Here is a 15224-nt window from a genome sequence, read left to right as displayed (position 1 = left end):
TCCTGGTGTGAAGTGCCTGGGGAGCCCCCGCTCCCTCGGGAAGAGTGGGCTGACGGGGCGGGGCCCTGGGAGGGCTGTCAGACTCAGACTCCCAAAGAGTGAGCAGCAGAAACTATGAGAAATGAGCCTCAGAGAGTGTGTTCACATCCCAGGCAACGTGAGCCCACTGGGTAGCCTGGGGTATACCCAACGCAAGGATACTCTTTAAAAGCCATAAACATATTTGCAGTTTAGTTATGCACCTGGTTTTTATACTATGTATAAGAAAACCCTAGTTGAACAAACTAGATTCAGTGACTCATATATAAAAACCACGTATGAAGTTTTGTACACGTGTGAACTTTCATTAATTGAGCCTGCTCCTTTAAGCCCAAAAGTTATTTATTTTTTAACATTTTTAATATAAAACATCTCTAATATGAAATATATACTTTCATCCACTCGGCAAACATTTACTGAGTACAGACGCAGCACTATACACTGAATGGGACAGAAAATCTTTATAGAAGCTCGGGAGTAGTAAACCTTCTTAAAGCAAACACATGTATAACTTGAGTCCTGTACTAAGACACATGGGCACATGAAGGGGTGCCACAGCCTGCCCTTGTACCAAATATCCCTGGTTTGCTGCTGTGCCATTCTTTGTCATCATCTCACTCCCTGTCAGTTCTCAGTATTACTCTCAGATAAGGCTTCAAGCAGCCACGTTTACCCACCAGGATTTACTACTGGCCTAAAATGGACTTCAAGAAAAATCTAATAAACAAATTTTTTTCCATTTGTAATTAGTAATGGAAATTTGCAAATAGTTGAGTAACAGGCCAGCATATATCACAGAGTTCATAAGTGCTGTGTCAGCCACTTCCCTAATCTCCTTACTCTCCAAACATCACTTGAATCAGTATCTCCAGATGCTCAGAATAATGAGCCAGTGTTCATTTCACACTGCAAGCCTTAGAGTTCAAATATGTTCCTTGTTCACAGATTTACAGCAAGGAGCCAGCCTTAAAAACCTTACAGATAGGCTTCCCTGGTGGCGCAGTGGTTGAGAGTCCGCCTGCCGATGCAGGGGATACGGGTTCGTGCCCCGGTCCGGGAAGATCCCACATGCCGCGAAGCTGCTGGGCCCGTGAGCCATGGCCACTGAGCCTGCGCGTCCGGAGCCTGTGCTCCGCAACGGGAGAGGCCACAACAGTGAGAGGCCCGCGTATCGCAAAAACAAACAAACAAAACAACCTTACAGCGTATTTTTTCCCTCTAAAAACACTTTTAAGAGAAATAGAATGTCTCTCTTTGCTACAGACAAAACATGATGACAAGATAAGAAGCCGACTTCAAACACTGTGGTAATTGATGTTTCGAATTATCTCCTTCCTTCTCAGGGTAAAATGTGGCTATCAGGTGGGTCTGAGAGCTTCTAAGACTTGCAGATGCAGGAGTTGCTCATATTTTCGGCTTCTGTGCTAGTAACATTGTCATTCGTACTGTGGGGCAGGAAGCATGCTGTGTCAGTGCTGTGAAAACCAAACTCCAAGGTGCTAACGCAATATTTCACAGTACCTTGGCCCCTACCAGGCCCAATTAACATTTAATTAAGAGGTTTACACAGCAGTGTTCTTCCTATTAGGTAAGGAATACCAGATATCTATATAGAATGCAAAAGCCTGCAATAAGGGAGCTTAGGTCCCTAAACTGTCGGTCGCTGGGAAAAGCCTCCTACCCTGACCCCAGAGGTTTTGCACACGTCAAGACGCCAGTGCTAAGGAGAGATCCAAGGCACATTCCTTCCCTTTGATATCTGGTATTTCCCTACAGTTTCTTACTTTCTATAACGAACTTGGTCAAGATCTTGAGTGACAAATAGCAACAGTTTTAACAGGTCCAAACAAACTGGGAAGAATGCAAGAGGTACAGCTGAGGTATTAAAAAAAAAAAATGTGTAGAATTACAAATCCACAGTCGCTTACTGGCGATTTCAAAATCCAAAAAGCTATGAAAACAGAAACTTTTCTGTGTAACTCTTTTTTGTTTTTACATTTTCATTTTTTTTATTGGAGTATAGTCGCTTTACAATGCTGTGTTAGTTTCCACCGTACAGCAAAGTGGATCAGCTACACGTATACATATATCCCCTCTTTTTTGGATTTCCTTCCCATTTAGGTCACCACAGGGCACTGAGTAGAGTTCCCTGTGCTGTGCAGTACAGTAGGTTCTCATTAGATATCTATTTTATACATAGTATCAATAGTGTATAGATATCAATCCCCATCTCCCAATTCATCCCACCCCCCCCTTACCCCTTTGGTATCCATACGTTTGTTCTCTATGTCTGTCTCTATTTCTGCTTTGCAAATAAGATCATTTATACCATTTTTTTAGATTCCACATATATGCATTATATTCGATATTTGTTTTTCTCTTTCTGTGTAATTCTTTAGTGGACAAGACCTGACGTGACCTGAACTCATGCGGTGGCAACACCAGGCTAGCCTGAGGCTATTTGGGGTGTAGTTATCGCACAATGATGAGTACTTACACCTCAGGCTACAGAAAACCTGACACTCTGGGTTACAGGGTGCTGCCCAGGCCCCTGGGGGTTACTTACAGACACTAATGTTGACTCGATGGTCGTTATACACCCACGTACCACACTGCCATTCTGAAATCTGAGAAACTCTGATTCAACCCACATCTAGCCTGGAGAGCATCAGAAAAGGGATGTGGAACCATCGCAACACCAACTTCTACCCAGTTCCATAAATCGCGCAAAAATTTACTTACCTGGAAAAAGCCTGTTTGATTCAAGCATTAAGTATACAAGTGTCAATAATAAGGACGATTTCATACACAAATGCTCATTCTTGAACGTCCTTAGACACGATGCATTCTGACTGAGTTACAGAGCTGGCTTATTCTACACAACGGACAAAGATAACACCTGCTCTCCCAGGGGCTCAGGAGACCTGACGCTCTGCAGTCCCCCGAGCCAGAAGTCACTGTTCTCAGAAAGATACTCTTAAACTGGGTACCAACGCTACTTGTACCAGCAATTGTAACCAGCCCACAGGTCCTGCGCAGAGTTGAAGTGATGCTACACACTGCCTAATGGGTACCTAAAGTTTCACAACACAAGTGGCAAGTTGATTTCCACACATAGTTCTAGTAAGTTCATTCATGCTGAGGGGAGCCTACTAGTCTTCAGACATTGTAAAGTATTATCTGAAGAAAATGAGGGTGGTTTTCACACAGATGACATAAACAACATTGAAGGATTATAGGGAGCACAGATAAACACTGCACGCAGGTATTTTTCACTGTCATCCATTCCTGCTGTACCGCAGAGCATCACAAATCCCCATGATGTCACTCTTATACTTAATGTTTAATTTTTTTAAAATTTTTACCTTAATTTAAATACAGAAGGTCAAAGCATCAGTTAAACAGAAAGGCTATCAACAACTCTAAAATTTAAAGAAAAACTTTCTTTGTGTGTTTGAAAGCTTGAAAGACCAAGGCACAATCTTAAGATAACGATTTATTCATTCAGTTCAATAGTGTGCTTAGTATATATACTTTACCTTCTTTACACTTATAACATTTATAACATATAACTTTAAATAATTCAGTTTATATAAAGATCGGTTACAGTTTTCACATAAATAATCCTAAATTAAGTTTAGGACCCTGAATTTTGGAACATCCCCTGACTGTGCCACATTCTTTCAGGTTCCCTATCGTTTTCCTATTGATCTCTCACCTGGAAAGCCCTTCCCACACTCATCTTTCAAGGCTCAGATTGAAATGACCTCTTTCAAAGGCTTCCTCAATCTCTCTGAATAGGATTATTCAACTTTTCTTCTTTGCTCCCATTACACTTCTTGTAGAGCAACGATCATACTGTACTCGTTTTTTCTCACCTAATCCCCATTAGGCAATCAGCTTACATAATACAGCATGGTGAGATGCTCTGTTTTTGCCTCTCTCCCTCAATAAATATTTGAAAAGTCTCTCCCTCAATCAAAGTCTCTCCCTCAATAAATATTTCAATGAATGAATGATCTAATAGTTAAGATTCCACTATAAGGTCATGCTCTCCTCAAATATGACCACCTGGTAAGGCAGAAGAGTTACAGGAAATGTCAGAGTCCTCTAAGGCAGGAGGACTGAACCGGACACTCTATTTAAAGATAAGGTAGAATTCACAATCGATACCACAAATTACTCTTGTTGTACTGTGAATAGTAAATTGAGAGTAAACTGTGAGATGTCGAGAACTGGACAGAAGGGCAGCCACGGTAACTTGCTTTATTTCAAGTTCCCTCTTGCTGCCACATTCTAAAACGGTCAAACAAAATAATTCTGAGTCCATGATAAAGGCCTGAAGAACAAGATATTCTTGCAAGAAAAAAATGTAAAATTATTTAAGTAAAATACTCCAGATCAGCTTTACGTGCACAGGAATCCCCTGGGACGCTTGTTGGAAAAGCAGGCTGTAATTCAAGAGGTCTGGCTGGGGCCTGAGATTCTGCATTTTCTAACAAGCTCTCAGGTGAGGTTGAGGCTGCTGGTCTGTGAACCCCTTTTAGAGCAGGAGACAGACGATGCACTTCCCTCTGAAGGCCAGGCGGGACTGTCTCAGCTTTAATTGGCACACTTATTAATATTCCCTGCTGTAACCTATCTTGATGGTGCTGATTATACAAAACAATACTGAAAATACTACTGGAAGAAATCTATATTACTTAAAATTTTTGTAATTGTTCTTACCTATACTCTGGTAATGCCATCGAAAGAAAATTCGTTCAGGTAGAAACTGCAGTATTTTCTATAAAACAAACAAACGAAAATTCAGAAGATATAAAGAGAAAATAAACAACAAATGAAATTACACATTTTCATGTTAGCCCATAGTACATGCTGTATATCTATATATATAGAGATATATTTCAGAAAAGAAATAAAAACTTCGTAATAACATAAATATTGCACTTTATCTTGGACCCCAACAGGACAGTCTCTTTTACTTGCCCCAAGCAAACTTCCTTCCCTGAATGTTTTAAAGAGATTACTGTCCCAACTTGAATTCTCCCTATAAGAAAGAAAAGAAAAAAAAAAAAACCCTGAAGTGATCATTTTATCTTAATTAAATCACAGCCATTGCTTAAATATTACAAGAATAAGCTCTCAAATGACAGATTCTCTAGGTGTCTTCTTTTTCACCTTCCACTTCCCATTTTCATTAAAATCCTCACTGGTCTCTGGACAAGAAACGGAATTGGGAAGAAAGATGACCAACAAAGAAGAGATAAGACCTTACTCAGTGGAATAAGGAAATGAAATTGGTGGCAAGAATTTCTTGAAATTAATAGCTAAAAATTAGTTTTAGGATTGTAGTCATGAATCCCCCCACCGCTGCCTCTGGTAGATACAACAAAGAACAAAATTTACAATATACAAGAGTATTTGGAGAATGAAAGCAGCTGTTCCCGAAAGACCCAAACAAACGAGAACGACTTTTTTTTCACTCTACAACAAGTATTGGCAAGTTACTCTTGGGCAATAAAAGTCCTTGTATTCTATCTGTAACTGCCTTTTTAAAAAATGTAGAAAATCCAAACACTGGTTAAAATTCATTCCTTGGTATTGATAATACATTTCTATTTTACTATGAAAATCCTCATTCTAGGTTTATCTAGCCTAACAGTCTAACATTTTGAAAGATTAAGGTAGGGACTTCCCTGGTGGTCCAGTAGCTAAGACTCTGCGCGCTCCCAATGCAGGGCGCCCGGGTTCGATCCCCAGTCAGGGAACTAGACCCCGAATGCCGCAACTAAAGATCTCGCACGCTGCAACAGAGATCCCAAGTGCCGCAACTAAGATCTGGCACAGCCAAATAAATAAATAAACAAATATTTTAAAAAATATATCAGATTCCTATGATTAAAAAATTGAAAAAAAAAATTAAGGTAAAAAACTTATTGATATATTCAGACCTCCAGAATAAGTATATTTCCAGGCAGCTATCGACACACCACCTCTTCCATTCAAGCCAGCTTGGGGTTCGGTTTGGTTTTCTTGTCGTAACTTTCCAACTGGGTCAGCAACATACAAGTGTGTTTACCTCATTTTTTCCCACCTGACAATAAAGCAATGTGTAAGAACGTCTACTGGGAAAGCCACCACAGGTAAACCTGATCCAATGTGGGTGACGATCAAGGGCACGACTTGTCCCGGCGTGGACGTCTTTCCCAGCAGCTGGGCCTCCCTGTAAACGTCACCTCCTCCATCACCTGTCCCATCGTCCCTGGCACAGTCCTCACCCTGGCTGACTGGAAGCCCCATGAAGGCCAGAACACCCTGAAATATCCCCAGGGCCTGAAGCATGCCTGGCACACAGTCGGTGCTCAATAAATATTCAGTAAAAGAATTCTGAATGTTTTTTACTTGTGAAATTGTGAATTTTATAGGTAATCCTGATCTTTGCTATGGTCTTATATTCACATTGACATAATATGTACCTTATATTTCCTTAAGCATCACTGAATTAGTGATGGCATTTACATTAAAATACATTAAAATGTGTGGGCGTTTTTTAGCCCTGAACCTAGTAAAGAAAACCCAAACCAAAAATAAAAGCTGTATCATTTAAAAGAACTAAGTTTTTCAAAATCTGATAAACATAAAATATAAATGTATTAAGTTACATAATTTGTCATGAATTCTACACACTACACATCTACAAAGATGAAAATGCTACACAGACCATCAAAGATTATTTCTGATTATATATTAAAAGCTGTACATAGCTGACCACAGGCTGAAAATCACTAAATTCTCTCCTCCATTTTTCCACTTCAGACTTCCCCTAGAACATGTTGGTTTGTTATCTCTTAACCCCATAATTCTAAAGGGTATCTTAAATCTGTTTTACTATGTGATAATACTGACATACACTCAAACATACCTACACACACACCACACACACACACACACACACACACACACACACACACACGGCAGATCTACACACACACACACACACACGCGCGCGCGCCAGATCCCACTTAGTGAAAAATATCTACAAGACTTGGTATTTGAAATGCAGAAATAAAATAACTATGAATAAAATACTTTGTCTTTACTTCCAAGGGTTTCATGATTCATGGGCAAGAGAGACGGTAAGGAAAATATCATTCAGGGAAAAAAAGAAGCCTGACAGAAATTTGTATGACGTGTTACACGGGTGAGGGGAAAGCGCCTCCCATCAGTGGGGACTTCATGGATTGCTTCCTGGAAAAGAGGACCCTTGGGCTAAGACTTAGAGATTAATTAAATTGCCAAGTGGAGGGCAGGAACAGAGGAGGAGCGTGTGTGAAGGTTCAGAGGCAGACAGCAGCAGGCAGTAAGCGTAGCAGGCAGGCGGCTGAGAAGGGAGGAGACGGGCCTGGAGAGGCAGGCGAGGCCGGGGTTGATGCTCTCCCTGGAGCAGGTTCCGTAAGACGGCTGGGAAGAAAGGCAGGGGCGTGCAGGAAGAAGCAGTGGTAGTATTTCAGACGGAGTGAAATGGCCTGGACCAGGGGCAGCAGGGTAAGAGGAGAAGCTGGCACAGTGACATTCAGCAGGGGAAAGTGTCAAGGTGGACGGGCTGAGTAGCTGGGGTAAATGGAGGACTCAAGAATGACACCCCCCCGCCAGAGGGCTCAGTAGGTGGCAATAATTTAATCCAAGATGTCAAATCCAGAAGGAATTCCATAATTGAAGCATGTCAGGTTTGGCTCTGGACATCCTGGAATTTGAGGTGTCAGTGGACCACCTTACTGAAGATGTTCTGATAGGCAATCGGGTATATGGGTCTAGAATACAGAAATGGGATCTGGATGGTAACAGAAAACAGGCAGCAGTTAAAGGTGTGTGTATATGAGACCCTTCAGGGAAAGAGCCTGAAATGAAATGAGATAAAACCCAAGCAGTAACAGTTTCCTGAAGTTCTGCTAAGGAGGTAAGGACGCGGGGGGCCGGACGGGGGAACAGAAGTTAGAAGCAAGCGTGCACAAGTCAAAGGAGAAACTCTGGATGTGCCGGGTGTTTGTAGGCTTATTGTGTTAAAGATCAGAAATACGTATGACTAATTGATATGACAACTAGTTAGAAAAAGCTAAAGATGCTGGAAATGTGGGGAAATCGATGCCATATAACAAAGTGGCTTCAGCGTTAAATCAAGTGAGCTCGATGGTTTCCCTTGCCCAGAGAACCCACAACCTTTGTCGGCCAAACACCAAGTGCCAAGCAGGATGGATCTATCAGTCTATAAACTCTATGAAGGCAAGTGGCTCTCTGGGGGGAAAAAATCAAAAAAGGTCTTCACTCTGCAATTATACCAACATGCATTTTAGATGGATAACACACAAAAGGAACTAAATGTAAAAACTGGGTTATGTCTTGTTAAGTTCCATTACATTAAAAGGGAATCACAAGAAGAAGACAAAACAAGTCAGATTTCTACATAACATTTTAACAGGAACCAATGCAAGCATTGTCCTACCATCAGAATGTAAACCTGAATGTCCCCATGAGCTGCAGAAGACACGACAGCAGAGAAAACCCAGAGAGAGGTCTATGGATTGCGGGAGAATATCACAAGCAAGGAGGTGAGTACAAGAAAACCACCTACTCTGGAACCAAGGTTACAGATGAGGGTATCAGCAGTTGGGCTGCTGTCCAGCCAAACAAGCAGCTCTGGAGCCCAGAACAAGCACATCTGGGGGTGGGCTGGGGGCTCTCCAGACTCAAGAGAGAAAGACAGCTTCCATTTGTGCCTAAGTTTTATGATTCTTTTTTTCAGTCAATATTTATTTATTTTTAATTTTTATTAAATGAGTCTTTAAATTCTATAGTACTTTAACAATTTTCAAAAGTTTCACACACATGATTTCATACAATCTCATAATAACCCTTTTTCCCCCCAACTCCCATATTGCCCCTCCCCCCTTCCCTCTCCCCACTGGTAACCACTAGTTTGTTCTCTATATCTGTGAGTCTGCTTCTTTCTGGTTTTATTCACTAGTTGGTTGTATTTTTTAGATCCCACATATAAGTGATATCATACAGTATTTGTCTTTCTCTGTCTGACTTATTTCGCTCAGCATAATGCCCTCCAAGTTCATCCATGCTGCTGCAAATGGCAATATTTCATTCTTTTTTATGGCTGGGTAGTATTCCATTGTTTATATATTCCACATCTTCTTTATCCATCATCTGTCGGTGGACATTTAGGTTGCTTCCATACCTTGGCAACTGTAAATAATGCTGTTAAGTTTTAGGATTCTTTAACTCATCCTTTCTCTTTACCGAAAAATTTACTACGGAGGCTATTTCAATATGTTTGCTACCAAATGAATAATCATGGTTGCAGGTTGAGTTCTCTGGGAAACAGACCCTGTGTGCAGTTAGAAGCCCTAGTGGTTTATGGGGAATAGCATCTGTGAAAGAGAAACAGACCCCCACACAGAGCTCACAGTATGTTAGAGGAGCCCCACGTGCCTGACGATGGCCAGGCCACTGTACCACTGCCTCGCTCAGTCACTGGCTGGGGTCGTGATGGGAAGAGCATGGCCGTGGCTGGAAAGCTGAAGATGGCGCTGACAGCCGGGGGCTGGGGTGACCCCACTCCTTGCAGCCAGGCTGGAGGGGATTCGAGCTGCACTCGTCTCTGTCTGCCATGGTCATCTTCCAATGACTAATCAGGACATTCTCATATCAAGAGGCTCAAGTCCTAAAGAAGTGCACCCTACTTCGGGGACGGGGTCTCTGCTGGCTGCAGCCTCAAGGCGATGGGAGCTGGACAGCTGCGTCATCCCTGCACATCTCCTGCCTCCTTGCATCCAGCCCGCTCTCCCAGAGTGAGTGGGACAGCAGCACTCGGTGTCCTCCTCTGTCATGCTTTCCTCCAGGGGGATTTGGCACCCCACCTACATTCTGGGATTATCTTCTGGGCCCATCTTGCTACTTAATCTAAAAATTTCGTACAGCTGAGGCTGAGAAAATTACCCTGAAGAGTTAGGAGAGAGCTCATCTTGGACAAGACGAATGCCTGGCATGCCCACTGGCTCTTCAGATATTCACTGTAGTCAGGAAACCAAGTGGGCACTGAATCACGCTCTTCAGCTTTCCAAAATACACATGGGTCTTCTTGATTTAGGTTTCTTTTCTTAGTATGCGACAAAGACAAGTGTCTTTTTAATATAAAGAAGGACAAAGGATACAGCAAGGTGGCGTGCATCTGGATGCCTGGATGCCTGGATGCCCTCAGTTGGCCACAAGTAGACTCAACTTGTTCTGAGGACGGGTCTATATCATCATCACCACTTCTGGATAAAAGTTTTCAGATTTACAAAATGGATGGACTTTAAAGATACTCAAAAATAAACTCAGTAAGGTTTGGATAGGAAACACCATGCCCGATACCTGAGCTACTAAGAATATTCCCAAGTGGATGTAATATTATACAACAACTAGAAGGCTGAAACTACCCACACAGACGCTTTCTGCACTCAAACATGGCAAGGGCCCTTTTTTATGCATTAAAGTCTATGAGGTCAATAAAAATGAAGCCCCAAACAACCATCTGTGTCTAAATGCTAAGCCTGTCCCTCAGAAAGCCCCAGATGAAGCCTACCTCTACGGAGGCAAACACAATAAGGTATTGCTACTGCAGCCCACATTCCAAGCTACACTACTGCGAATGCCACATAAGCTACTGACATCTTGTTTGTAGTTTCGCTGGAGAGTAAAATTTTAAAAGTGCAGGAAAGCCACACAGTGTGAATAAATATTACTTTTCTGAAAAGCACATGGCCGTAGTTAATGCTCAGTGCTCAGCTGCATCTATATGGTAATCCATTATAGCACACTCGAAATCGAAATTAGGTATTACTAGTGCTCAGCACATCGGGGAATCTGTCATTCTTTTAACTGATTATCCATAGTCCTTTTTTCTCCAGAATCTACTGCATGACCAGGAATAATGTGAAATGGAAGCTGTAGTTTATACAAGATGCTATCGTGTACTTTAAAACTGTTGATCTTCATTTAATTTGTGTGGGCAACTTTTTTTTTTTTTCAAGTTATTCCCAGATGATTGCAACATATCCCAGTAGATTCACATTTGATTTCGATTCCACTTAGAAGGGTAGGTCAGTGAAGAAGAAGGAAAATATGACATATTCACTGACGCAAGGTAACGTCCGTAAACGATGACCAACTAAACCTGTTATGCCCCCAAGTACAGAACATGGGAGCAACTCTCCCTGAAACCAGCTACATGGCACAAGGGTGCTAGGTACAGAAAACACTGACCAGGGAGAAAACAGAAAGTTCAGTTTGGAAGAACGGAAGTCTTAGTCGCTTGGCCCTTTGAGTAATAAATGTTTGGAAAACTTATGATGAGACAGGGCAGATGGTTTCACAGGAAACATCCTGTGAATGCCTGGGCCACGCGTGAGGTGGTCTCAGAAGGACCCCTGTGAGCAGGAGTCCGCCGGCCTGGACACTCCCGGGGTGACCTCTGGACACAGCAACGTGTCCTTCAGCTGTCCTGGGCCTGGCCACTCCTCTCTCACTAAAAATGACCCAACTATCTAATGCGGACAAAACCTTTTCATTGAATTTTGAGTGTCAACATTTGGGACTTCAAAATGTAAGAGAACTAGAGCTAAAATAACGAACTGCATAATCTTAAAAATAAGGTGACTATATTTTTAGGTAAAAAAGTAATGCTTTTTTTCTTATCCCATGTCCCCTTCTAGCTAATCACTCGCCATGCTGTTACTGAGCTGGGAAAACACAGCTCCATCTTCCTACATCCCTTTCAGTCTTTAGGACCGAACTCAAACTTCACCTCTTGAGAAGGGCCCACTGCAACCTCCCCTCCAACACATCCCTCCCCAGTGAGATAGGCACTGGGCCCGCTCCACCAGCAGCTCCTGGATTCCTTGAGAGAAGAGACCCCCTGTGAGCCACCTGGTACCCCTGACACCCAGAACAGTGGCTGGCAATAATGTTTCTTAGTGAGCACTGCATGCACAAATAGATGAATGAATGAAAAATGAAAAAAAAAAAAGAAAGGAAGACAAAGGGGATTCTAATTTTGTGCATGTGTACAAGCAGACACAAGAAAATGCCCACGTTTAAGGAAGGTGCTCATACTCTGACATCATAGAAACACAGAACCTGGAGAGCAGGCATTTGATAAAGATAAATGAGAATACAACTGTGCTTACAACCTTACAGTAAATCTTAATACTTGATTAGATCATCATTCAAAAGGCAAGACTTTTCTCGGCTAATGAGAAAAAAAAATATTTCAAAAGACTTAAAACACAAGGCAAAGACATCTAAAGGAAATACAGAATGTAAAAAAAAAAAGAGAGGGGGGCATCTAATTTCATCCTCCTGTATTCTAGAAATCGACCAATATAAAAATGTTAGAAAACCTCATTAAATAATGAAAACCCAGAAAGGGTAAAGGATCCCATCTACAAGCAAAACACTCAGAGGAATTACTGCTTAAAGCATAAAGGGAACTGCAAAGAGGCGTGGTGGGTGGGGGCCCCTTCCCGTGAAAGCAGAACATACCTAGAATACGCAGCAAAGGAGGAGACCACCCTCAAGAGGAACGGGTTCCTCCTGAAATAGATTTGCTGCAAGAGGAGGATACTTTTTTAGAAATTCTGATTCACATTCTTAAGAAACCCAAGAGGACAATGAATCTTTTTAAAGATCTAGGTAAATAAAGGCAGCAGAGGCACAAGTAAGTGACATTTGAAATCAGAAAATATCACGTGCATATGAAAACCTGGAAAACACGGATCTAGAGTCTGCCGCAGTTTCCCACCATAACCTTGCGCTGAGACGATGCACAACCCGAGGCCTCCCTAGAACTAAATAAGCTGAACGTAGATAAATGTCTAGACGCAGCACGTTCCAAGCTGCAAACTGAAAATATAATTAAAAATCCTACACAAATGTAAAAAGGACAAATGGATTACCCACAAAGGAACAAAACCCGGGCTGACCTCAGTCTTTCTCTCTGCAACATTTAAGCTTCAGAAGACAGCGTGGTCAGCTGCTCACTGCAGGCCAGGCCGAGAAGAAGGGGCACCAGAACACAGACACACATGGAGGACAGGAGTCCCACGGCAAACCAGATGCCGACATGTGAATCCAGCATGTGATACAGAGAACTAGAGTAAACTACAGCTCTTTTGAAAAGCAAATAAGATTCAAAGTATTGAGAAAAAAATATGATTTGAAAAGCGTAGAGCCAGCTGTATGTGTTTGAAGTTTAAAAAAACAAGATATTCTAGAGCTGGGAGTTTATCAGACACACACCTCACTTCCTCAACATACTAAGTGAGTCATGTTCCAGCAAATAAAGAGATTAGTTAAAATAAACAATCCAAAAACAAGGATGCAGGTGCATAAACACTATGAACAATGAGCTATATTTATATAATTGGAATTAATGTGGGTATGAAAAATAGAGTAAATCCTCAAAATCATTAACATAAGAGAAATAAATTCTAAAAAACATTAAAATAATCTGGATATAAAATGCTTAAAATAGGTGAAAAGTAAGAAGTACAAAAGATATGTGGTGTTAGAGTAAAAGTACCACCAAACACTGCTTTATTCTTGATATGGATAACAGAAAGAAAAAGGTTCAAATAGCATTTTGCTAATTTAAAGACAATTATTGGAATGACAGAAAAGTGAAAGTATATCTCCCAAACTGCAAAGCACTGAAAGTCAGTAACCTCTCCCACAAAAAACAAAAGTAGGAAAAAAAAAAAGTTTAATGTTAATTATCACATAAAAATAATAAATATAAATAAGTTAAATTCCTCTACCAAAGACCAAGTCAATCAGAACTGGCTTTCAAACACAGAAAGATGAACAATAAAATACAGAAAATGACAGAGTAGCAGGTAATTCTACCCATAATATGTGGTCTTGCCCTGAATAACACACTCACTGGAACACACCCAAGAGGAGTCTTCTTTTCACACAAGGATCTGACACAGGAAACCTCAGTCACAATCAAATCTGCTGAGCTCTTCATTTCCAGCTTCTATTTTCTGGCTAAAAACTGTATTTTTCAGATCTTTTCAATTTTGATACCAACACAACCAGTTGTCTGTCTTTTCTGTGTCATTTTTCACAAAATGAAAAAAAAAAATCACTTCCAGAGCGTTTCCAGGTAAGTGGAAAGTAGAGAAGTAACAGCCCCCCAGTGAGATGCCAGCACGTGGTCCCCACCCTCCCAGAACCTTCGAGGATTTAAACGCCCGCTTCCCCACAGTTACAACGTGTCGCAGACCTGCAGTTGGCTCACGACTAGCCCCTCTGCCAAGTTCATCCGGTGAATGCCAGGGTCTGTGGGAGCAGCTGGTGCTCACCAGGTTTACAGCCTATCCTGTGTCGGGAGCACATCACACACCGGGTGTCACTCTGTGACAGCCACCACGCCATATCCAAGCAAAACAAGCCACAGAAAACTGACAACACAGCAAGTCTGTGTACAACTACCTCCTAAACTGACAGACAAAGAAACCAACTCGTCCAAACTGTGTTCCCATATGAATTCCAATCAATTTAAAGGGAGAGAAAAAGCTCTTTACGTATCTCCTGCTGTTCTAACAGTAAATACAACGTGCTCGAGTTTCACTGTGAGGTTTCCATACGTGTAGTCCTGATGCAGTTTCTACCCTTTGCCCTTGCAGGGTTCCTGGAAGCATCTGCTGGTGCTGCCTTTGGGCGACCCACTCCTGAAGGTGTCAGCTACCCAGGAGAGCGGGGCCAGGGCACCCGGGCTGCGGCAGAGAAAAGGGGGAATGTAATTTCACACAGCCGCAAACAGCTCCAGACATCTCCAGTTTCCCTTCCTCCGAGGTAAACTGAGTAATTCAGTATATCCTGTTGGGTCAATCCCAAGTTTCTCACCTGGAAGTCACAAGGCATGAGGAAAACTGTAGTCCTGGTATTAAATTCAGAGTTAAAATGTCCATTGAAAATGGCTCCTTTCAACACAGACACTCATCTCAAATTATTAACACGCTGTAATAAGATAATCAAATTGTAACTGCAAACAATGCATTCACAGAATTCTAGAAGGGACTCGATGTTTATGCTTTGCTTCCATCTTCCAGTCTGCGGAGATCATAAAC

General features: G+C 41.8%; 1 protein-coding gene across 6 annotated transcripts in view; it reads right to left on the bottom strand.

Annotated features, from left to right (window-relative positions):
• The window catches only part of RALGAPA2 (Ral GTPase activating protein catalytic subunit alpha 2), a 281841-nt gene that overhangs the window by 230864 nt on the left and 35753 nt on the right, over nucleotides 1–15224 (bottom strand). For all 6 annotated transcript variants that reach the window (XR_009535079.1, XR_009535080.1, XR_009535078.1 and 3 more), the window contains exon 4: nucleotides 4768–4825. Coding sequence is in view for 3 of the 6 variants with exons in the window: in XM_060122391.1 (XP_059978374.1) it covers nucleotides 4768–4825 (58 nt within the window). In the remaining 3 variants the exon portion in view is untranslated. The remainder of the gene's footprint in view (nucleotides 1–4767; nucleotides 4826–15224) is intronic.

Source organism: Lagenorhynchus albirostris, chromosome 15 (assembly GCF_949774975.1).
Source record: "Lagenorhynchus albirostris chromosome 15, mLagAlb1.1, whole genome shotgun sequence".
NCBI classification, from domain to species: Eukaryota; Metazoa; Chordata; class Mammalia; order Artiodactyla; family Delphinidae; genus Lagenorhynchus; species Lagenorhynchus albirostris.
This window is presented reverse-complemented; position numbering and strand designations above follow the sequence as displayed.